The sequence below is a fragment of the Colias eurytheme genome, chromosome 28 (assembly GCF_061535395.1).
Source record: "Colias eurytheme isolate Ceu_HAF_F1 chromosome 28, ilColEury1 Martin Lab GWU primary, whole genome shotgun sequence".
In the NCBI taxonomy this organism is placed as follows: Eukaryota; Metazoa; Arthropoda; class Insecta; order Lepidoptera; family Pieridae; genus Colias; species Colias eurytheme.
In genome coordinates, this window is record NC_143007.1 from 5,057,195 (window position 1) to 5,084,234 (window position 27,040).

Here is a 27,040-nt window from a genome sequence, read left to right on the forward strand (position 1 = left end):
AACTTGGAACCGGACTCGGTTCTGCATGCCCTAACTAAAACTGTCTACATTATATATATTTAAAGGAAGACATTATGAGTACTCTAGGTATTCTGTGCTTAGATTAAAATTTAAAACATACGAGAAATTTTTTTTTGCCATAAAACTTTTTTGCTTTTGCATAAGTATAAGAAAGAAACTAGCATGTGTTATTATTCCCTTGGTTATTCCTTTATAAGCTTATTTAATAGAATATAGTTGTTACATGAAACACAATAAAATAGTAACCAGCCTACAACATTTGCTACTAGAATGCTTTATCCAAACTAATATTATAAAGCTGAAGAGTTTGTTTGAACGCGCTAATGTCAAGAACTACTGGTACGATTTGAAAAATTCTTTCGGTGTTAGATAGCACATTTATCGAGGAAGGCTATATACTTATTATCATCTCGCTAAGACCAACAGGAGCGGAGCAATGCGGGTAAAACCGCGGAGCACAGCTAGTAGCTTATAATTGAAACCGAAAGTGCGGTCAAAATCAGCCGAGGAACTTCCGACATTAAATAATAAAAAAAATCAATTCCATTGTTCTTCAAATAAATGTAGCATAACCTAGATACCATTAAAACCTAGATACATTGACGGTATAAATATAAAAATTAAAAGTAAAACCGGTGGCTTTCAAATCGCTCTCACGCCTCTCTCTAGCGCCGGCGCAGGGATAGTCAACCTTTCGTTAAATAATCTTTAATTTACTTAGAATTAAAATTAAACATTGGAGGTAAAATTACTCTGTTCGGACAATAATAATACTACAAAGAAAGAAAAGACATTTAATTCAACACACAATGGAAAACTTTAAAATAAAAACACTGATTTAAAAAAGAAAAACACAAGCTAGAAGCTACTAGCTTTCCGATCGCGGCTTCACCCGCGTGGTAAAAAAAATTCCGCACAGTTACCGTTCCCGATTTCCGAGATAAACCTTTCTTTTGTCGAGTCTCAAGTTACTCTGTACCAAATTTCATCCAAATCTGTTCAATTGACGCGTGACGAAGAGACAGACAGACAGAGTTACCTACTTTCGAATATTTATATATGTATTTTACTTATAATATAAGTTATAATTAGAAATACCTACATATTTACCATATAATGTAATATGCTATGTTTTCATCACGGTTCAACCCGGGCGAAGTCGTCGTAGGACAAATTAATGTCATCTTCTGAAGATAGAGCTACCGTCTTGCCTTCTCTGCAGAAATAGAAATATACACACAGTATATACAAATATACACAAAGTACATATTCATTCTTTCAACCTGACAATGCCTCTTATTTCTTACACAATATATACAAAATTCTACAGACGAACGTCTTGCCTTCTTTGAAGAAATACACTACGTCTTCATTTTTACTACCTTACAATTTACAATGCCTCTTATTTCTTACACAACATATACAAAATTGTACTACAAAACGCAACAATAGACTTGTAAAATAATGTAGTAAATTAAAATGTTGCCAACCCCTCCCATTCAGGTGACCGTCGCGTAGGTGAGACGCGACAGTGTCGCGGTGTTGCTATTTAAAATAGCACGCGTAAAATATAAAGTTGCTATATAAAAAAAATAAATAATAAAATATTTAAGTGATTTGGCGGTAAGTCAAAAGAATAAAATTTGAATGAAAATCAATCGATTGGATGATATTATTAAATACACCAAAAGTATATTAAAATTAAATAAAGGTCTATAATAATTCTCCTATTTAACGTAAATAATTTACAAAATTATAACAAAAAATGTAGTTAAACGGTTTACACAATGAAATTAAACCTATATCAAAGCATATTCGGATATCTTACCTAAGCTTCAAAGAATTAAATCCATTAGAATGATTAAAATTTAATTTCATTACAACGTATACGAGGTAATTTATATTAATTATGAAAAATAATAATGTATGAATATTGTTAAGAGTAACATTCGTTTACAAAATTCGTGCTAAATTTCATTGCATCTCTTTCACGCAAATACTACTGAACTGATTAGTAGTATTTGCGTGAAAGAGTAACAAACACACACACATCCTCACAAACTTTCACATTTATAATATTAGTAGGATTCGTGTTCTAAAATCTATAATTTATCTTCGGTTAGGAAGAATCGATTAAAAAGATAATCGCAGAAAATGGCCTATTTTCAGAAATATTACCATTTGTTTAAAATTGGTGTGGTTTATCAGTCCTTTTGTAAAGTATTTAAGCATAATATAAATAACATGTGCTCATCAATTTCTAAAGAAGCCTTCCACAAAATATTGTAAGGAAAAAAACTGTTAAATCGTCTGCTATAATACACCTATTTCTGAAAAAAGAAAAATTAACTGACACTTCGTTGACTGAAGTTGAAAAAAGGGCCTAAAATCTGATAGAGCTCTCTAATGCTAAAAGCAACAAAATCGGTCGAGTTGAATTAAACAACGTAACGAGCAAACAAAGGCATGAAAATCAAGTTATACAGTACATTTTGTACATTTTATTAATACAACTATGTATTACCTTATTTTTGCTCACCCACAACAAATTGTTATATTTCCTCTGATTATTTGGGTTGCCTGGTAGAGATTACTACCTAGCGATAAGGCCGCCCTTTGATTGAATTTGTTTTACGTATATATTTTCAAAGCAATAAATCATTTTCATTCATTCATTCATATACTTAGATTTTTCTTGTGAATCCTGAAAATGGAAATAATATTTTTCGTTTAATCGCGTCATTTTTTATTTCATCGTTCGTCATTACTTCAAAAAGACTAAGACATGGAACAGGGGTGAAGCTACATAACATACAATTTTGTTTCACTTCTATATTTCTATTGTGTTCGCATCCGCGAATCTTATGTTACGACAGTTTATTATTCTCGACTCGCTCTGTTTCGTCAGATAATGTTTTGACCTGAAATATTGTCGTGACGTTCATTTTGAGTTTTTGGAAAATGTTTGGGTTAATAGTTGAAACGTGGTCGGGTATCTCTTTCTAGTATCTACCCCCCTAGACAAGTGGCTTTCTATTAGCGTAAAGTTCAATAGAATAGATTATGAATGTATGAGATTGACGTAATCAATCGTCGTCGTCGTCGTAATCAAACGTCAATCTCATACATTCATAATCTATTCTATTGAACTTTACGCTAATAGAAAGCCACTTGTCTAGGGGGGCAGGTCTTATCTATACTAATGTTAGGAAGAGTTTGTAGGATAATCTGAAGAAGTACTTTGTAATTCTATCCTATCCTATTAATATTATAAATTCTAAAGTTTGTGAGGATGGATGTATGTGTATGTATGTTTGCTCTTTCACGCAAATACTACTGAACCGATTACAATAAAATTTTGCACACATATAGAGGCTAACTTGGAGCTTTCCGGGTAACTTGCGGCTTCGCCCGCTTTGTTTAAAACATAACAAATTATATATGTACTAAAACCATCCTCTTGAATTACTCTATCTATAAAAAAAAACGCATCAATATCCGTTGCGTAGTTTTAATGATTTAAGTATACATAGGGACATAGGGACAGAGGAAACGACTTTGTTTTATACTATGTAGTGATGATACTTTCCTCAATGTCAGTATTAAGAATGCGATTTTCGCGGAAGTAGGTTAAACGTTCACCATTTTAAAATGTCGTGTATTCATACTTCAGTTATTTTGTTAGTATGACAAGACATGCACGATTTAATAGCGTTTTCGTGGGTTTTATGAAAGTAATTACTATCTACGAAGAACGAGTACCTATATTTAGGTTTTCAAGGTTGGAACGTATGACATTTTTGGGCATTCTTTGTAAATATGTGTTTATGAAATTATTGACCGTGGTTGAGGTATTTTGATTTCTTTTAGGTCTATTTTAGATTCAATAATTTTCAATTTAAAATTTGCACCCGTTTCGCGTTGTCACGGCATCACGTGTGAACGGCTAAACCGATTTCGATAATTCTTTTTTTATTATATTCCTTGAAGTACGAGGATGCAGGTTCTTATGTAGAGCAAAACGTAAATATGTACCACGGGCGAAGCCGGGGCGGACCGCTAGTAATAATATATAGTATATACATATATTTATATATTTATGACTACGTTAAAAAATACATTGGACTTTTTTACTGTCTCCACACTTACGATTAGTGATTACGTTATCAGATGTCATTAAGATTGTAATTAAGTTGTTAAATCATAACGAGTTGAATAATTAAGTTACATCTTAGTAGAGTGACCATTATTTTAAAAAGTATTTAACAATAATTGAAGTATAGCTCCCAGCGTTTTAATAAGGGTTAAGAAAAAAAAATGTTGTGTGGTTTTATGAAACCACGGTAAAAGTGAAACTTTGGCACAAAATTATCGTATTGTACGGTTCCGAACACTGCAGACTGCTTTATACCTACTCGGCAGTCGGCAGCCGACCGTCACGCGACATGCGCTACACAGACCAAAAGTTTGAGACGATGTAATAAAAGTTTCACTTTAAAAATGACGCTATGCGCGCAGCGTGGATGCATAATATTAGTTTTTATATTGAATCATTTTTATATTAGCTAGCTAGTTAGCTTTTGAAACTTTTACATTTGACCACAATTTTAACAACATTCAGTTTATTTTAAAGAAAATCAATTCTTTTTTATATAGTTAGGCTACAACTCTATAAATTGTAACTGTATTTCAGATATTAAAACAATAACTATCTAATCTTTATATATAAAAATGAATCGCAAAATGTGTTGGTAAGCGCATAACTCGAGAACGGCTGAACCTATTTCGATAATTCTTTTTTTATTATATTATTGAAGTACGGGGATGGTTCTTATGTAGAGAAAACGTAAACATGTACCACGGGCGAAGCCGGGGCGGACCGCTAGTTATAAATACAAAAGAAATTTATAAAACAAATAAATTACAGCCGTATTATAACCCGATTTCAGTCAAAACCGTCAAATTTTCCTTATTTATTCAATAATTTTAAACATGGCAACTCAGAATTTCCGAAAAAAAGCAATCAATGTCATTCTAATTTCAAATTGCAATGGCATTACGTTCGCGCGCAAATGAAAGCTGTTCGCGCGAAGAGCAGCGTTCTGCTGGTGACGTCAGCGCTTTCTTTTTAAATTACATTATGTAATGCCACAGATAATGTAATATACTGGTAATTTATTTTTAACCTGGATAGGTCGTCGTTAAAGCTTAGGTTAGAATTATGTAAGAAAGTTATGTATGGATTGCTTATAAAGTTATTTTATTTAATTTTTGACATAAAAGGTCACAATGACCATCAATTTTGAGGTTATTTTTACATTTATGTTATTGAATAAGTAATTGAATTTTTAGGATGGTTGGATAATTATTGCTATCAGATTTTGGATTCTTTTTCTTTTGATCTTCAAAATGCTTAGAATACACAAAATAGTTGAACTGATCAATTAATAAATAAGGCCGCCTTTCCATCTGCAAGAAAATTTGCGCAAGAAATGTCCGACAGTCTGTCTGACAGCAGCTTGCAAGTCTACTTGCAGGTGGAAACGTGGAATTAGACTTGCAAGCTACTGCCAGACAGACTGTCGGACATTTCTGGCGCAAGTTTTCTTGCAGATGGACAGGCGGCCTAATGTAACATATTACCTAGGAAATTCGACTTTTAGGATAAAGGGCATTATTTTTTTCCTTATTCATCCTACTTATTTACTAAGTATTTACTTTTTACCTTCAACAAGTGCCGTAACAAAATATTACTATTTGACTTGTAGCTCAAGAAATTAACCCTTATTGAAAACTAGACATGTTAGATAAATATCCATATATTTTTAGACTGGAATGCCATCGGAAACCAGCCGGTCTTAATCATTAACCTAAGAAAGCCGCTTCCGTGACACTTTCATGGCAAATTAAATTCTATTTCCACGCCCTTTAGACCATTTTACTTTATATTTAAATGATAATCATCACTAAATCTTATTTACAATTTAGAAATCTATACACACTGCAGTAAGGTCGACTTTAACTTGACATAATTAAGGTGTTTACGTCCTTACAGTTTTGAAATCGTTTCGAAAGTCACGAGAAAGTTTGGAGCGAGACCAAGAGGATTTGATACTTTATCGAAGTTATATGAGATCGAGATTGTTTAATCCGTGTTATGTAATATTATGGCTATTAACCTGGCAACCTTATGGTTCTTAATGTACACGTTTTGAAAGAAAGTGCTATCGACTAAAGGGAAAAGCACTTATTTATATTGTAATACACTCACTATAATTTTAATATAATATGTACTTACAATAATGTGAAGAATTTTTCCATTGCTTTCTTGGTACAGTGGTCAATAGTAGAATCGGGTTTGAGCTTAGGGTTTGAGACTGAAAAAATCCTTTGTTTGAAAATAAACAGAATGCACTCACATTTATGTGAGAAATGCGATCATTTTTTAAGACTTATCCAATGACCACATTGCACAATTTATTTTGTTCCCTAGTTAAATGTAGCCTATTAGTTGAACGTTATATTGGTATATCACCGTATTCATTTTTTATCAAAATCTACCCGTCGGTTTTTATGTGATCAACAGATAAACAGACAAAGAAACAAACACAAAAAACAAGACATTCATCATAAACTATTAATATTATCCTGTAGTGTGTAATAAAAATAACTACGTTAAAAAAACCGACTTCTGCTGAGCTCTTATTTCCAGACAGTTTACGCCGTGAATTTAACTGACTGGCAAATTCAAACTATGACCGCAATGGCCATGGCTGGTTGTTGAGATCATAATTTGAATTTGCCAGTCAGTTCAATTCGGCGCAAACTGTCTGGAAATAAGAGGCTAATACATACTCTAAGAAGAGGCCCTAATACGGTACCTACATATATTATTATTAGTCTGTGGTATTATATTATCTGTGGTAGATGTAACTGCTTCTTTATATATGCTTATTTCATAATAATGTTCCTTCACCAATTAGAGAAGTGATGATATAATTTATATGCGGATGTCTTGTATTGCTCAATTTTTTGCACACTGTTCGAATCACGAACTTTCAACTTTTGTCCTACAAAAATATACTTTATGTTTAACATTTTTCTAAGGAGTAAAAATAAATTAAAATAATGATGTATATTTTTCAATTAGACTAACAACAAATAATGTAGGTATTAGGTAATAACTTACTGGAAGAAATCGCTTTTAGACCGCCAAATTATACATTTATTTTAAGTTACCTATCGTTTCTGTAAATGTTGTTTTTGTGTGCATTGTACAATAAAGTGTTTTCTATTCTATTCTAACTTATCTCTTTATACTAAATAAATTACACACTTACGGGAAATCTATACTAATACTTATAGATATTGTAATACTGTGCTAATATTTTAAAGCTAAAGAATTTGTTTATTTGTATGAACGCGCTAGTCTCAGGAACTACCTACTCGTGCGAAAAATTCTTTCGGTGTTAGAAAGCCCATAATCTCTGGATGAAGGATTTTCATTATAATTAAAGGCAAAAAAGGCAAAAAAGGCATTATAATAATATCATCACGCTTAGACCAACACGAGCGGAACAATGCGGGTAAAACCGCGGGGCACAGCTTTTCTATAGAATAATATCGAGCCTATACTTATAATAAAAATCCGAATTAAATAGCCATACCAGGTTAAATAATAAAATAAAAATATAAAGCAAAAATCGTACTTATCTTATTCTAGGTCACAATCTATCTGCAAATTATATTTAAGCCAAATCAGTAGTTTTTGCGAACAGCAAAAATCATCTTCACACACATTCACAATTACTTTCGCATTTATAATTTTTGTGGGAACTAGGTTATGCATAATGCATATAATATAATGTTTAAAACGGTTTCATAATTAAGTATTTAAATGTAAGTAACTATGTATTATGATTAAAAAACTGAAAACAAAATAATATTACTTGAAATATAAAATTATATCAACGATAATAAAACCAAAAATTCAAATCACAAAAAATTCGAAAGTCGAATTCCTAAACACACATTAAATTAATAATGGTAGTTAAAAAAAATTAAAACAGATAAAACAAACCAAACAAACTTCCACATTAGAATGTCAAGAACACGCGAAATCTTAATAAATCTTAAAAATGTGATATGTCATAATTACATACAATCCAATCCACAGATAATGAATAAATTGCGTAACGCATTAGCATAGAATAAATAAAACAACACGTAACAGAGAAAATGAAACGAAAGTGAAGTTATACAGACGTTACTTCCGATTTTGGCGCGAACGCGTGAGGACGTCAGTGTTGCTATGTGCAAAATTGTGTCAGAGTGAAATGTGCGTAAACCGGAGCGCGCGAATTCAAAATTTCAAAATTCGTAGAAGAATGTTTTTATTTTTTTTCGGGCTTGTGCATTTGGCGGGTTGTTCGGATTCTGATAATGACGTTTTCACAATGGATGACAGTTTGGAGGCGTCGGATAGGCGAAGGCCGAATAATGGTCCAGAGAAAGATATTTTAATGTTGGACGCATTGGGCAGGCGGAAGGGATCGTATGGTGGATACAGTTCGTCACAGGAAGACGAATCTATTATGGATTTGTTGGGGAAAAGTGAGTATTAATTTATAATTACTTAAGTTTTACATACGAACTTTTATGTTATTGGTTATCCGAAATTAAAGTTATAGAAGCTAAGTTAAGCTCTTTGTATGAGGCTTTTTAATTACAAATTATTTAACATATAAAAAATTTCCTTTGTGGTTTGGACGACGAACACACCGAAAACTTCCTCAGACCCTTAGACCATTAAAATAATTCTACAAACTCACTCAAGACATCCATCCTATCTCATTCACTCTCAGAAATTTATTCAACTAGCATATTGCATGTATTTTCGTAGTTAAGAATTTACCTCTGTATAAACTGTGTAAATAGACGTAAGCTGGAAGAGACTATTCTCCACAACACAGGGAATCCTAGTGTGGAGATTAGTGCATTGTATTATCTACAAAATGTTTATGCAACAATAAAGATTTTTGTATTTTTTTTTTGTATTTAATGTCACATTTTGAAGCAGTATTTCAATTTAACGGTAATTTAATAATAACACAAGAAATAACGCCTAAAGCTTACATAATTTGATGCTATATCATAGAATTAAATAAATTTTGCAGATATGTTGTTATTAGAATAAACATATTGTAAGTAATACTTTGAATATATCTATTATTTTATTTAAGTACAATGTGTTTATTAATAATTAATATAAGTAACAAAATATTGAATCTATTTTCCATTTTCATTCATGGAAATTGCTTTTGAATGCAAATCTCCTGCATACATTTTCGTGCATTTTCCTGATGAAAATTCATAATAGCAAATTTTATAAAAAATGTATTACATATCTAACTGACTTCCTAATATAAAAATAATGTTATTCAACTGTTATATTTGATTAGTCATCGTTATTGATTCTCAAACGCTTTCTAATGTAGATGGTAGATTACGAAATTTGTTATGTGTATGTTTTGTTAACGGACTTGCTTATAAAATTACGCTTTTCGCGCGTTTTGTCTAAAACCTAATAAATTATATACTAAAACCTTCCTCTTGAATCACTCTATCTATTAAAAAAAAGCATCAAATTTGTTGCGTAGTTTTAAAGATGCATACATAGGGATATAGGGACAGAGAAAGCGTCTTTGTTTTGTACTATGTTGTGATGTTGACGCGAAAAAGGCGGGAAATTAAAGATTAACTTTTCTATCCTTTGTTTAAAATTAATCTTGCAAAATGATTTCGCCATATCAAACAAAAGGTTCTGCAATGTGTTTAAATTGTCGTTATGGAAAAATATACGAAATGTTTACGAAATTTTGTGGATATTAGATAATAGAACGGATTTCAAGAAGACACTCATTTGTTCTTTATTAATTAATTGAAGTACTTGTTATAGTAATATTATAAAGCTGAAGAGTTTGTTTGTTTGTTTGAACGCGCTAATCTCGGGAACTAGGTCCGATTTTAAAAATTCTTTCGGTTTTAGATAGCTCATTTATCGAGGAAGGCTATCAAGATGTGAAAAATCAACATTGATAGCGCGCCGTGAAATAATTATAAAGGTCAAAAGGTCACGAATGAAATCAAGTTTTTCATGCAGATAGACTTTTAACGGTTTTTAACCGCGATTTATTCATTAATATTTTATTACAATCAAATTTAAAGCCTCGTCAATGTAAACATTTGTGAGCTGATAATCAATTGGCCTATAAGTAAACAAATAAACATTACAATTTCATACCACAACACACCACGCGATGAACGGTGAACAACCTCAACACCAATATATCATTTTCACTGCATCACTCTTACTATCGTTACATCGAACACGCGATTTGATGATAATCACTGTTGTTAGATGTACCTATGGGTTATAAATATCGTAGAAATTATGGTGAGGTGACGCGTTGATGTCTATTCTTGCATCGAATGTACCTTTTTATAATAATGTTAGACGTAACTTTTGATTTAATATTTTAGTGGATGAACGTTGTCATTATAGTTGTCACTATTTCCTGTCAAAACATGCTTGCTGTCGAATACTATAAAATACCGCTGGCGCATTCGTACCAAAGAGTACTATAATAATACGGCAATTCGTACGAATCGTGCCTAGGGGCTCGGACGTTGTTTATACGACGTTCGACCCAACTACCCTCACTTAGCTAATAGTCGTTCACTTGCTGCGATTTGTTATCAACTATCTACATCAATTAGGTCGCTGTGTAGAATCGCAGAACATTCTTATTACATTCAAACTAATATTTAACCCGGCCTCACGTGTAATCTTCTTATATATAAAAATGAATCGCAAAATGTGTTGGTAAGCGCATAACTCGAGAACGGCTGAACCGATTTCGATAATTCTTTTTTTATTTTATTCCTTGAAATACGAAGATGGTTCTTATGTCGAGAAAACGTAAATATTATGTATCACGGGCGAAGCCGGGGCGGACCGCTAGTCTTTATATATAAAAATGAATCGAAAAATGTGTTGGTAAGCGCATAACTCGAGAACGGCTGAACCGATTTCGATAATTATTTTTTTATTATATTCCTTGAAGTACGAGGATGGTTCTTATGTAGAGAAAACGTAAACATGTACCACGGGCGAAGCCGGGGCGGACCGCTAGTTTCATATAATAATATTATGTTAAAAACAAAATAATACAAGTACAACCTATAAGTTTTTGATACCTAATTATACATATATATAGAAGTTGATATAACGATAAACGAAATTATTTTTAAATTTATCATCACAATTCTACTTACATGGTACAATGAATACTCATAAAAAAACTTTTTTTTTCCTTCACCCTAAAACAAATAGTTGAATTATTAGTAAGTATTTAAAAATTTGAATTCGTTAAGGTATCAAAATCTATACTAATATTATAAAACTAAAGAGTTTGTTTGTTTGTTTGTTTGAACGCGCTAATCTCGGGAACTACTGGTCCGATTTGAAAAATTCTTTCGGTGTTAGCAGTTAGATAGCCCATTTATCGAGGAAGGTTATAGGCTATATTATATCATCGCGCTACGACCAACAGGGGTGGAGCCACGGGGGTGAAACCGCGCGAAGCAGCTAGTTGCATATAAAATAATATGTATATGTATACATCTAAGTATTATATTCAGTCGTTTGCAGTTAGATATATTCAGATTTGATATTAATAAAATGTTATCATGTAATAATGCAATTAGACATTCAAACATATAATATGTTCAAAATTTACATACACATACACCATATATTTCCAAACTGTTACTGCAATAAACATACATCAACTTATGGGGTCTAAAATAATATAATAATGTCCTGTCCCATTGTCCCACAAAATTCTCTACCTAAAGGGCCTCTGCGTGTTGGACCTGTGTCCCCACGTAAGCCTTCCAAAGGACCGGGTATCTTCCTTCCGTGGTACCCGTGTATTATGGAGAGAGATATAATCTATACTAATATTATAAAGAGGAAAGGTTTGTATGTATGTATGTATGTATGGTTTTCACGCATATTAACTACTGGAACGATTTTGATGAAATTTGGTACAGACAATCTTTAGACCCTGAGAAAGAATATAGGCTACCTTTTATTGCGAAATATGTACCACGGGCGAAGCCGGGGCGGACCGCAGGTGTAATATAAATAGGCAGACTCTGGGAAAACGGATAGTTTTTAATCAGATGTTTTTCTAATCATTGAGCTCGAAGCCTCAACGTTTGACAACTACGGTCTACGAATTACGACGTCTACGTAAATTGTGTTATAATTACTGGAAGACTGTAATTAGATACTGTGGCGTTGCCACTTTTGTTATCTATATTTTATTATCTGTGGCGTTCCGAAACGGAACGCACTTGACCGTATTTCAAATAGATTCGACCGTTAATTTTCTCTTATCAAGACACAATTCATTAATTCTCCTGCTAAGTTGTATGTACTGAACTCATTGTGGTGAAACATTGTTAATTGTAACAGTGGAAGAGTGATTAAAAGTTTAATCTACAAGGTTCTTTCATTTTACATTTTTTATGGGTATAAAAACCCCATAGTACCTGCCTTCTTTAAAATTTCCAGGGGGCGCATAAAGCAAAATAACCAATCTTCTATTAGATGATACGTGTAATATGCAAGACCAAATCTAAAAAATAAAATATATATCAAACTAGATGATATGTTCAACGATTCTGTTTAATCAAAAACATAAAATATTAAAATTTACTCGATAAAAAAAAATCACCAAGTTAGCTCTAATTTTCACACTTTTACGTTTTCTACTTGACATGGTAATACTTATTATGATTTTTTTTTCATAAACAATTATATTAAAACATTTGCAAGATATTTGTCAGAGCATTTTGTGTAATTACTTTTAGTTTTGGTTTTATCTGCGATAAACCACTTTTATCGTGACAAAATCAAACGTTTATCTCGAGAAAAAAAGAGCGATGCCCTTAACTGATGATTCTTTGGATATGGAAGAGGCAATTTTCTTTGGTATAATTATTTTTACAAAAATATATTGACATAATTCTTTTGAATTTATGTTGGTATAAAAACGTGCTTTTAACTTTATTGTAAAATAAATTATTACGTACCTAGTTATTAAACTATAAATAATCTCTGATATAAATAGTCTTTATTGAACCTTAAAATACAAAGTTACTCGTATATTCCTTCTTTTATTAGCTTATTTTAACGACCGCTATAAAATTAACTGTTTAATAATTAATTGTTATAAAAAAAGACAAATAGGTACTTGCATTGAGTAAATAATAATCATTTGCACTCTTATAAAATCGAAGCCTTTTTTTCATGTCGGAGGTTAAAAGTACTGAACAACCATTGTGATAATAAACAATATTATGTTGGTTGCTTTTTATGTGTCTGTAACACTTTTAGTAGAATACTAGCTGTGCTCCGCGGTTTCACCCGCGTGGCTCCGCTTCTGTTGGTCTAAGCGTCTATATATATAGCCTATAGCCTTCGTCGATAAATGGGCTATCTGACAACGAAATAATTTTTCAAATCGGACCATTAGTTCCTGAGATTAGCGCGTTCAAACAAACTCTTTAGCTTTATAATATTAGTATAGATTTATAATTTTATCACTTCCTCTTCTTCCTATTAGTTATGTATTTAATATTTATGCAGGATTCTGTTTGATTAAAAACATAAAATAATAAAATAGACTCGATAAAAAAAAATTACTAGTATTTTCACACTCTAACGATTGCTACGAGAAGGCTACGAGACATGGTAATTGGTAATACATATTATTATGATTTTTTTTCATAAACAATTATATTAAAACATTTGCGATGGTTTTGTCAAAGCATTTTGTGTAATTACTTTTAGTTTTGGTTTTATCGCCTCGCTATATCGACACGCTAAGAATTAAGATCTACAGGAGTGGAGCAATGCGTGTAATGCGTGTTCTTCACACAGTTTTGGCATTTATAAATATTATTTTATAATATATTATTTTATTATACATTTTCAGTGATACCCCAGACCTGTCGATACCGTGGTGCTCGGTACTCCTGCGGTCTGAGCATATCGTGCGTGCTTGCAGGGGGGAAGCCTCTGGATCTGTGCTCTGGGGGGATGATATGGGCGTGCTGTGTGGACCGGGACACGACTGAAAAGCCTACGGAGATCGCGCCGGTCGTTCATAATGCTAGTGAGTATGTTTAGCTGTATGTTTGTATGTAAGCTACTGTTTTAGACTCGATTAGCTTCACCTGTATGTTTGTAAGCTACTTCTTTAGACTCGATTTCGACTTTACGGACAGATTTAATGCAATATTGGTAGGTACACTTAATAAGGATCGGTCACAATATTTCATGAGTTACTTTTCTTATTATAATTTCATGATTTAAAACTTGTTTTTTTAATATATAAATAATTGTTTTGTTTATATATTTAGGAAAAAATTTAATCTTTAATCAAAATAATATACGTTTTTATATAGTAGAAGATCCGAACATAGCTTCACCGGCGTAATAATAGAAAGAGACCAATTTTATAATAAAAGCAGTCGATTAAAAAATCTATTAAAGATGGGTTTGCCGAAAAAATCCTGGACAGGATATTTTTAGTTAATTATGAAAAAAATCTTTTTATTTTTATTAATTTTGCAGTGTTGAGACAATAAACAATTTTGTTATAAAACAGCGCTCATGCTGATAGATATTTTTTCTATCATCCCATCAAGTGAAAGTAAACGGTACGGACATGCCTGTTTATACCTGCCAACTGCCAACCTAGCAGTTTGTCCAGGTAAATATTAGAAAACCCTATGACTGCACATTCTGTAGGTTTCATACTTCAAGTCTCTTATATTTTTTTTATTATCTTGTTATTAAGTACTGCAATTAATTAATAAAAATATTTTTTAAAAATTAATTAAAATGCCCTGTCTAGGACTTTTCCAGCAAACCCATTTTTAATACATTTTTTAATAGACTACATTTTTATATAATTTTTTTTTATATTTTGGCATTTTATTATCACGCCGGTGAAGGTCGACCTATATTCGGATCTAGACCAATAGTAATGTTTTTTATACTTGTTTCGATAAATTATGTTAGTATAGTAGGATCTTTTGTTTGGTTACGAATTTAGATATTTTTAATGATGTTAAAAAAAGTCGTTTATTTCACTATTGCTAGATATTTAGTATTTAAAAATCTATATTACTTTTTTGAAGAAACAATCTGTTTATTAATTTAGGCGAAATAAGCTTACCTAGTATTTTTTACGTAAAAGTATTTATCAAATATCTTTATGTCCAAATTTTCGGAAAATGATATTAGTAGATAGTTATAGGTATAATTGTACTGCAGTTAATACTAATTTTACTAAGATATTATGTTGTGACTAATAAGCATTTGTAAAATTCACTCTGTATTAATAGCAATAAAGTAATTATTTAATCCTCATTTTAATGAACACGTCGTTGCTTCTAACATTTGTGTATCGTAACAGTAAATAATAACAATGGATAACAATATTTGGGATACTAAAATAAATTTTAAACTTGCAAATAGTTCGACATCAATGTGGCTGTGCTAAAGAAATTCTTGGACTACAAGAGCAAAATAATGCTGTTTCTATACAGATAATGATAGTATACGTAAAAAGATTATTTAAATTAGAAACGTATGTAGCATTCAATAAAATCTCTCAACACGCATTGAAAAGTGTCTCAAGTAATGGCGTCAAAAATGTACACATCAGAATACACAGCGTTTAATTGTACACCATCTACCGAGAGACCAGTGTAGGTACACCCGCATTTTTTCCGAGTAAAAACAGTGTACATATTATCGTATTAATAAATCAGCTGATAATGGTGAAATAATGACGTTAATCTATCCACTAACTTTCGCATTTATTAAAGTAGCAAGATTGCACCGTTAATAATGTTACCTAATCGTTATGTCTTACCAACCCTAAAATGCACTTTTCCAAATCCAAAAAAATCAAAATCACCATTATTTACATCAAAATTAGGTCGACATTCGCGTAACAAACTCCCATGTCCACATTGCATAACGTGGCGCCATCTATTATCACTTACAGTTTCTCCGATACAGCAATTAGGGGTACCATCTTAAAGCAGTATTACATCCAGCGTGGGAAAGTGATGGCGCTATAAAACCTATATAGCTGTCAATTTTCCACACTGGAATTAATACTGCTTTAACATGGTGATGGTAAAGAAAGTGAAAAGCGGAGATCAAGTGAAATTCGAGAGAAAGTATAGCCGTTCAAGCGTTGAGACAATAGTTACAAATAATTACATGTTCGGTACAAAATTCGCTTTGTCTGAGACAATTAGGTTATTTTGGACTGATGTAAGTATGTAATTTTATCGATTGTGAATGCAATTTTGGTACACTTAAGTCCCGTATTCATGCATTACTCGTATCCTTTTGCTAACCTTTCCCTTACCTTTCTCTCATCAATCTTTTCTCTATCTTTTACCTTATAAAGCTGGCTATCCATTTGCGAAGCGAAGAAGTTATAGCACGCATTTACAAATGTGTATTAAGCGGTGGCGCTTACCTTCGGGCAGCCCACCTATTCCTTTGTCGACTATGATATTATATAATTATTGAGGTATAATAAACAACTAGTCTAACTTACTATTTACAAATAAAGTAAAAAAAATATGTCTGGATCGAAACTCTGCCTATGCGTGTATTAGGCAGAGTTTTCTAATCTATACTAGTTTGTTTGTTTATTTGCTTGAACACGCAAATATCAAGATCTGCTGGTCTGATTTGAAAATTATTACAACGTCCATTTATTGAGGAAGGATATAGGATTATAGGCTATATCATCACGCTAATACTAATATAAGTGGAGCAATGCGGGTAAAACCGCGGGATACAGCTAGTGAACGTATAAAATTGACTTTGGGACGTTTTTGATGACCCTAATTTTAATTAATAAATTTATAACAATGACCCCTGACTAAATGAAATTAAAGCTCTTAAAAATTTATGCTATTACAAAAACTTCCTAACCTTTAGCGTATTCTTTTAGCAATGAGAAAATAATTGATGCAATAACAAAAATTATGTAAGACAGTAATTACAGTTACAGAACATTTTAACTGAATAATCAGGCATTCAATTAGACCTTGCACAGAGCAATTGAATCATCAAATTATACAACACAATTATTATATAACTGTGAGCTTTACAAATTTAACAGTTTTCCTTATCAAATATCATTAAAATCTGTTCAACCGTTCTTAAGTAACTTACACGACTTTGTTTTCTATATTAAAATTATAGCCTAGACTTGCAACTACAAGCATTATAAGGATAATTATATAGTATACTAGCTGTGCCCCGCAGTTTTACCCGCATTGTTCCGCTCCTATTGGTCTTAGCATGATGATATATAGCCTGTAGCCTTCCTCGATAAATGGATCTAACAGTTAAATAATTTTTAAAACGCACCCATTGTTCTTGAGATAAGCTCGTTCAAGCAAACAAAATCTTCAGTTTTATATCTATTTTATATTATTTTATTAATTATCTATATAAGTATTTATTTAAAATTATATATGTATGTTTATCAGCCATCTGGTTTCCATAACACAAGCAAAAGCTTAGTATGGGATCAGGTCGTGCCGTGTGTGAAAATTGTCTCGAAATATTTATATATTTACTAGCGGTCCGCCCCGGCTTCGCCCGTGGTACATATGAAAAATAGATGTTGGCCGATTCTCAGACTTACCCGATATGCACAGAAAATTTCATGAGAATCGGTCCACCCGTTTCGGAGGAGTATGCAGACTAACATTGTGACACGAGAATTTTATATATAAGAATTTATTTATATAATATTCGTATAGATTTGTAGGTACCCATTTTCAACAGTAAATAATCTAGAATTTGCAATGTAAGCATTATAAGGAAAATTAGTAATTTCTTGAACTCAAATCATAAATGAAAGTGGAAATACCACTTATAAGTACGGAAGTAAGTACGTAATAATTACATATAGGTACGTAATCAATCATTGCACGGAACTAAATGTAATCAATGATATAATTTGAGACTTTGTAATTTATGTGTATTTATGTGTATTCTATTTTATGTGATGTCTGTAATTTGGTGTGTACAATAAAGTTCTCATTCATTCATTCATTCATTCATTCATTCATTCATTCATTCATTAGACTTTGTAATTTATGTGAAAGTACGTCGAACGGTGCATTTACATCAAACGAACATAGAGCTAGTAAGAGCAAGAGCATGCTTTCGTAATCTTTTAGTGTAAACGAAAACTCGTATTAAGGCCGTGTACGCTGTCCGTGCGCTGTTTGGCTCAAATATGTGATTTTTCAAACCATATTGTCCATCAACCACTTATCTTACAAACATATGAATTACTAATAATTTTAGGAAATTTTATTGTCTATGTAGTTAGTTAAGAGTTTTTTTCAATTAATACAGTATTTCTGAATACCATCAAGATAACTGAGCCGATGATTACTTGATTTCACTTTTAGTGTCAATTTCGAAGCTAAAAATATCTGAAATTGCTGACAGATCTAACACACAATTATTTTTAACTAACTGCAAAAATCCTTATTAAAATAGTTAGTTAAAAGATTTTTTTATTTTGGACTCCTAACTTACGAAATTAAAATCCGAACAATGTGAATTTTTTTTGAAATTATAGTCGACAAAATGATTATTTTCACCAAGATATTTGACTTTATTGAATATAATTTATACATATTGCAATAAAAGAATGTCTTACTTATAAGATAAAATTTAAAAAATCAACTAAGGTACCTCTATTATTTTTCTACAAATTTTTTTAAAGTACTATAAAACACAGCGCGCGACCCGATTAAAATCAGTCGGCAGCGAGCCTTTCCAGAGAGAGGACATGTTGCTCGGCGCTCTCCTGCGGACCTATGCTGTTCATAGTAAAAGGATAGCGCAAGCCGCGATCTATCGTAATAGATCGCGGAGTTTTTGACTTGCGTTAAATAGAATATGCGCTCTTAAGTGTTGTTCTGTATTATAACATTGCATATAATCTTTTCGAACGCACTAAGAACAACGAAAGGATGCTCTACACCAGCCCCCCTAGACAAGTGGCTTTCTATTAGCGTAAAGTTCAATAGAATAGATTATGAATGTATGAGATTGACGTTTGATTACGACGACGACGTCGATTGATTACGTCAATCTCATACATTCATAATCTATTCTATTGAACTTTACGCTAATAGAAAGCCACTTGTCTAGGGGGGCTGTTTACGCTATAAAAATTTGACATAGTGTGGTTAGAAATTAGAATGAGCATTCACTCGTTTGATGTAAATGCACCGTTAACATAACGAAAAGGTAATTACTGTATACAGTTGAACAAGAGGTTATAGTGAATGTAATTGTTGAGCATGATACTAAAGATATGAAATAAAATTTATTTAATTCATATGCCTTCGCAAGCCAATAACTTGGTAGAGGTCATCTCTATTGTTAAATAGTTACCTACTACCCGTTCGCTTCGAGTTGGCCGTCAATGACCGTTACAAAATGACGTCACAGACACATCAACTGGTATCGTCGACAAAAAAAATAATAACACTCCGAAAAATAAAATAACAAAAACAGTTCGTATAATTACTTACTACAGCGAATTCCTCGCTAATAGCAGAAAAAAAATATATAAAAGTTAACAATAATAACCAAACTTATCAAAACGATCAAATAACATAACCAAAAACAACGGGAGCGATATTATTGACGGACGGGCGCACGTGATAGCGTTGCTGACGGTAGTAACAGGGTCTGTCTTGGAGTGCAGTGCGGTGAAGCGGGAAGGGTGGGAGCGGCCAACTCGAAGCGAACGGGTCACAGGAACGGGTAGTACAGCCGTAGTAAAAAAACGTTTAATAGTACGTTGTATATTATTATTAGTCTGTGGTAGTTGTATATGTAGTACATTATTATTAGTCTGTGGTAGTACCTAATTGTCAGTCAGTAATAGTCTTGTTCAAGTTAACAATGCTATAAATGTAAATTGTGTTCAATTTACGTATGTTTTAGCAGTAAAATTTGAGATACTGTACTGTACAGTGATTTGCACAATTTATGTAAATAAGGCATGAAACGTAGAACATTTGAATAAATAAATAAATAATTAAATCATTTATTTCACTTAAAACATTTAACAAATTAGAGCGACCCAGGCTCCTAAGATAGTAAGAACTGTTTTTCAGGAGCCTGTGTCTTCCATTTACAGTAACACGACACGAAAAAGTTAGTATGTAGTAAGTTCTTATAGCTAAATATTACAAATTACAATCAATTAAAATTACAATTAAAAGGTAAAATAGCTTCTGAAGTTAATAATTTTATAATATAGATGAATACGATTTTAACCAACTCAGTTACTTAACTGGTAGCAGAACCAACAGAACTTAATAATACCAATGAATACAATTTTAAATACAATCATAGTTACAAATTATCGATAATAATATAAACATAGACAGAGCCATAAAAGACTGAATCCAAAACATATTTGAATAGAATTGACACATTAGGAGAACCAAAACCAACTACCAAAACGTACTGAGTTGGTTTTGGTTTTACTGTAGCACAGAACTTTATAATCCCTATAAAAACTATTTTAAATATGAAGTATAGTTCACAACCATAAGACTGAAATCAAAACACTACAATTACCAGAGACACAAGCAGAACCAACTCAGTGCCCTGACTATTATAAACTTAACATACCAAATTGAACCAACTCAGTGCCCTGACTATTAAAAACTTAACATACCAAATGAATTAAACAGCACACAATTCCAAACCAGGTGACCTTATAGAGATCATCGGCACATTCCCACAAGACACGTACACAAACCAATTCGACCCAGTCTACATATACACTGCGCACAACCGGCCAGAACCAGACTCGAACCGGCCAGAACCTGACTCAACCCGGCCAAAACCCGACTGGAACTATTTCCAAGTGAAACCCTCGTACCATGAGACTACGGAGTTCCACCAGGACCCGTTCTTGGGCCACGATGGTGGTGATGATTATGTGCCAGTGCACGGTCTTAATAGACCGAGTTATCCGGGTGAGATGTTTTGTTCATTGCATGGTGTGGTTGTTCAACGATAGTACACACTTCATGTCGGTTTTTTATATGTTTTGAAGATGCAGTGCATAAAATTGTATTGGAATTATGTGTTAATTTAAATATAAAAATAAAATATACGTTGGTCTTTCATTGATTTTTGCCAATAAATAAAAATGTGTACTTTCAACTTTGTAAAATCTTATTCAAAAACTTCATTCAAATAATTTACTGACTGTTTCTGAAGTAAAACTAAATTATGTACTGCATGATTTCCAAAGTATGTACTGCACTTTTTCAGCTTCAGACTGATATCAACAAAATAGATGATATTATCCAACTAGACCAACAATTTATATGAATTTCAACCTTATTATTAAACCATTTAGGTACATTATCCAAATCGTTGAACTCCCACATTTATACCGCTTTAAAATGCACTGCGTATCATAATCATCACGCACCCTGTATAGCACTTGCTTTATTGCACTTTTTGTGTGTTTGTTGAAGTGAAACTTCTTAGTCGCGTTGAGAATAAAATTTCAAAGTCGCGTCATGGTCACATCATGTCCTGGAGTAAGGTGATTTTGGTATTTTTGAATCTTGCCAAAGAAGTTTCACTTCTGACACGTGTGCTCGGCACACACAATCTTTTGTTTATTTGTGTGTTTATTTGTTTTGCTTGATGTGGTTGCGGATTAGCTATCGATTTAGATAGTAGAGTATTGAATGTATGTTAATATTTAGGTGTTAGGTGATGAATGATAGATATAAATAATTCCTGTAATATCTCAGAAGTCATAAAGGTTATCAATAGAGTAGAGTTATTAATAGACACGGCTATGCTATTCCTTTTAAATTCCTTTCTTTCGTTGAAATGTCTCAACTCTCAAGATGAATACTTATAGAACACGGTTTTGGGAAAATCAGTAGTATAAAATATTAAAACTAAACAAGACACGACTATATGACCAAAACTATTATTTATAGTCGTAGGCCACGTTTGAGAAATTTCAAATACAACTGATAAAATACATAATATGTAGTAAACAAATAGCCTGATCAATCAGCCATTTAATTTGCAAAGCCAAATTTTCTCCAGCCAATCTTTCCACGACATATGTAAACAAAAGAGTAAATAAACTATAACACATACCTATATTATTACGACATACATATAAAAAAGATGTGAAATTACACAACAATCGAACCAACTAACCTCATGGCTCATTCTACAATCTATTATATTCTTCAGGTTGCGGAGAACATTTCACACGATCGAACCGTATTGTAGGCGGCCACTCTACCGGCTTCGGCTCCCACCCATGGCAGGCTGCGTTAATAAAGTCTGGTTTTCTGAGCAAGAAGCTCGCGTGTGGAGGCGCCCTTATATCTGATCGATGGGTGATTACAGCTGCTCATTGTGTCGCTACGTAAGTGAATATTATTTAAGTCACTTTATTTGGTCTGGTTGCGTTAATAAAGTCTGGTTTTCTAAGCAAGAAACTCGCGTGTAAAGGCGCCCTTATATCTGATCGATGGGTGATCACAGCTGCTCATTGTGTTGCTACGTAAGTGAATATTTAAGCCACTTTGATTGGTCTGGTTGAGAGATGATTAATTTCCTTTTCATCCACTTCTAGCCGTTTACCTTAACTTATTGTTCATCGTTTGTTAATTGTGTTAATTATCTATATAAGTATTTATTTAAAAATTATATATAATATGAATGTTAATCAGCCATCTGGTTTCCATAACACAAGCGAAAGCTTAGTATGGGATCAGATCGTGCCGTGAGTCCTGGAATATTTATTTATTTTTCCACTTCCCTGCTTATACTATACATCATTTTTAACTATTAACTTATTTAACTCGTTAATATATACATTCTAGAACTCCAAACTCACAACTCCGAGTCCGTCTCGGCGAATGGGACGTCCGAGACGCGGGCGAAAGATATTCGCATGAAGAATTCGCGGTACAAAGAAAGGAAGTACATCCGTCTTATGAACCAGCTGATTTCAGGAATGACGTTGCGCTAGTACAACTTGATAGAGGAGTTGTTTTCAAGCAACATATATTACCGGTAAGTAAAACTCACAATTATATTACCAAAAACCCGCAACTTTGACTCCAACTCACAAAGAACTCACAACTTTAAGTCTTGTCATTTGTAATGATGTGGCATTGGAACAGCTAGATAGAGACGTATTCAAGCAACATATTATATTACCGGTAAGTAAAACTCACAACTGTGTTAATTAAACTCACAACTCATATGACTAGAAGAAGACTCCTACTCGCCTATTGATGCCAAACTGTAAATCTAAACTTTTTCAAAACAATGCTAGTGTGATGTGCATAAAGGTATTTAATCACATTCCTAAAGAACTGCGTGAAATGCCAAAAAATTTAATGCATAGAAAATTGAAAATATGGTTAGCGGAAAAATGTTTCTATTCTTTAAATGAATTTTTTAAATCGTGATATTAATAAAAACGTGTTAATTGTAATGTTATTTAATGTATGTATATTTATATAATCTGCAATGTACCTAATCGTGAAGAATTTGTATGCCAATTGTTTGGCGAATTGTGTGGACTATTTTATTAATTAAATCATGTGACCTTGTATTACCGCAATTCTGACAAATAAAATAATTTGAATTTGAAGAGAAAACGTAAACATATACCACGGGCGAAGCCAGGGCGGACCGCTAGTTAGGAAATAAACATGTTAATTATTTCTCATTTCCCATTTCCAGGTGTGTTTACCACAAAAGCAAATGAAACTAGCGGGCAAGATGGCGACCGTCGCTGGCTGGGGACGAACACGGCACGGACAGAGCACTGTGCCTTCTGTGTTACAGGTATTATACAGATACAGGTAGATATAGGTACAGATACAGGTAGAGACTATAGATAAAGGTAAAATACTGATACAGGTAGAGATATAGATACAGGTATAAATACTGGTACAGGTAGAGATATAGGTACAGGTATAAATACAGATACCGGTAGAGATATAGATATATGTATAAATACAGATACAGGTAGAGATATAGATACAGGTACAGGTATAAATACTGATATTGATACTGATACAGACACCGATATCGATACAGTTACCGATTCCACATATATTTATACTTAAACTAATATCAAGTCCGATATAACATAATATATTTATACTTACACTAATATCAATACTAATACCGATACAGATATTAATATAACAAACTCAAACTAAAAAAAATATTAATTCAATCAGACTTCTTATAAAAGCCCTTTTGCATCGTCATAACATAATCAAACAGGAGGTAGACGTAGAAGTGATTCCAATCGAGTGCTATATACATCTTCTTACTCATTATCATTTTTTCCCACTAAATAAACAATAATTTACCCACTAAATAAATGCACATTTACCCACTAAATAAATACACAATTACTCACTTAATAAATTTACATTTTTCCACTAAGTAAATGCCCAATTACCCACTAAATAAATGCACATTTGCCCACTTAATAAATACACAATTACCCACTCAATAAATTCACATTTTCAACTAAGTAAATGCCCAATTAACCACTAAATAAATATATTTCCCCATTAACAGGAGGTAGACGTAGAAGTGATTCCCAACGAGCGATGTCAGCGTTGGTTCCGCGCGGCCGGACGGAGGGAAACTATACATGATGTTTTCTTATGTGCGGGGTATAAAGAGGTTAGTTAATTTATTTAATAGTTTTAATATTAATTGTTGTTTTATTACATTCAAATGCATAATAATTTTAATTTTTGAAGAAAAACATGATAATTATTGTAACAAGCAAAACTCTGCCTCCATATCTATTATGCAGAGTTTTGTTATGAGTTATCTATGTTACTCTTTCACGCAAATACTACTGAACCGATTATAATGAAATTTAGACACACATATAGAGGGTAACTTGGATTAACCAAAAGGATAGATTTTATCCCGGAAAGCCCACGGGTACGGGAACTATACGGGTTTTTCTTTGAAAACGCGGGCGAAGCCGCGGGCGGAAAGCTAGTAATATATAAGCGCTTTTATTATCCTACTACTACTAGACTAGAATAACGCTTTATTATATTAAAATGTTATATTTTATTGACTGACCGGTTAGCTTAGTTGGTAGTGGCCCTGCCTTCCAGGCCAGAGGTCGTGGGTTCGATTCCCACCCGGGGCAAATATTTGTGTGATGAAAATCAATGTTTGCTCTGTGTCTGGGTGTTAATTATCTATATAAGTATTTATTGAAGTGAAACTTCTTTAGCGGCGTTGAGCACTTTTTCTGTAATGGGTATAAAATGTTAAACTCGCGTCAGGACACGTGACCTGATCGAAAAAGCGTAAGACGGATACCATTCCAAAATATCAAACATGCTCAACGTTAATAATCAAGTTTTCACTTCTGCCGGCACTCCCCCAGTGCAACCCGGCTTTTTTTAAATTATATATATATGTTTATCAGCCATCTAGTTTCCATAACACAAGCGAATGCTTAGTATGGTATCAAATCGTGCCGTGTGTGAAAATTGTCCTGAAATATTTATTTATTTATATTTTTATTACACAGGGAGGCCGAGACTCCTGTCAAGGGGACAGCGGAGGCCCACTAACAATGAAACTAGAAGGGCGAAGCACCCTCATAGGGCTAGTCTCTTGGGGAATCGGCTGTGGAAGGGAACACCTTCCCGGGGTATACACTAATATACAGAAATTCGTTCCCTGGATAGATAAATTGGTTAATACGTGATTATTTTTGTATGTAAATTACATACTTTTTTATACGAGATTTTTTTTGTATGGAAACGAAAAAATGATAAAACTTTTTTTGTGTACGTGACTTGGCTTTGAAAAAAAATGTGATTTGTATGAAAATTATATATTTACTTGGAAATGAAAATTTGTAAATTATTTGGGAAAAAATTATACTTTTTTAAAATTGTTAAGTAATATCTGATAACTTGTTATACCTACAAGAGGAAACGAACAAAAATTGTAATTTACTTTAAAGTGACTTGGAAAATGAATAAATTTTAAATGTATTTGTAAAATTACTTGCAAAATGAAGACATTATAGAATCTACTAAAAGCTGAATACAGTACTACATCTTGCTTAAAGGAAAGTAAAATTTAAGATTTTGTAAAATTGTTAACACATATAATAACTTGGAAATGGAAAACTGAAAAAAATTTTTTTTCATGTTTTCCAATATTTAAAAATTAAGAAAAAGCTCTCTTGGATAACAATTCTTATCGTTAAATTGAATTAAATAAAAAATTGCTAGAATTTCATGTGATATAAGTAATTAAATAAGTAACCAATAATCTTTTGAACAGTGTGATTTTTAAAACAACGCCATCTAGTCCCAAAGAAACGAAACTCGTGGGTACTAGAAAATTTTAAATATTGTTTTTGTAAATAATATTATACCAGTAAAATATTAATTTATGATAAATATTTTATAGATTACAAAATGAATACTCAAGTTTGCAATTATTTAAACTAGTGAGATGAGATTTTTTTTTAAATCGTTCAAAATTATGTAGTTTTTTTATTATTAAAAATATATTTAATAAGATCTCAAACTTGAATTTTTAACAAAGGGCTTGTAATAAAGGGCTGATTTATTTATTAATAATATAAAATATAAATAACGCTATTACATTGTAATCAAAATGAAATAAAGAGACAAAGTACGTGAATAATAAATGCTGTTTAAAAATCAGTCCTTATCTCTGTACGTGTAAATATATTTTATTTTACTAAAATTATAGTAAAAT

The 27,040-nt window shown here is 32.3% G+C and overlaps 1 protein-coding gene across 2 annotated transcripts; it reads left to right on the forward strand.

Moving 5' to 3' along the window:
- Positions 1–1,530: 1,530 nt before the first annotated feature.
- On the forward strand, positions 1,531–26,132 carry LOC149896637 (brain-specific serine protease 4-like). Of its 2 annotated transcripts, XM_090117600.1 has the most exons (9): positions 1,531–1,644; positions 8,198–8,634; positions 14,091–14,270; positions 20,956–21,225; positions 22,481–22,658; positions 23,119–23,311; positions 23,990–24,094; positions 24,845–24,952; positions 25,830–26,132. In XM_090117600.1, the coding sequence occupies exons 2-9, from the start codon at positions 8,358–8,360 to the stop codon at positions 26,007–26,009; spliced, it is 1,491 nt and encodes a 496-aa protein (XP_089973726.1). In that variant the 5' UTR covers positions 1,531–1,644; positions 8,198–8,357; the 3' UTR covers positions 26,010–26,132. The 2 variants fall into 2 exon arrangements, with proteins under 2 accessions (XP_089973726.1, XP_089973727.1); XM_090117601.1 differs by lacking the exons at positions 24,845–24,952; positions 25,830–26,132 and adding an exon at positions 24,542–24,640.
- Positions 26,133–27,040: the final 908 nt, after the last annotated feature.

Bases quoted from the DNA above. Each gene is read 5' to 3' on its own strand.
- LOC149896637 (XM_090117600.1), top strand. From the start codon at position 8,358: ATGTGCGTAAACCGGAGCGCGCGAATTCAAAATTTCAAAATTCGTAGA. The intron at 22,659-23,118 runs GTAAGTGAATAT...TATACATTCTAG, and splicing joins GCTGCTCATTGTGTCGCTAC to AACTCCAAACTCACAACTCC. The intron at 23,312-23,989 runs GTAAGTAAAACT...TCCCATTTCCAG, and splicing joins TCAAGCAACATATATTACCG to GTGTGTTTACCACAAAAGCA.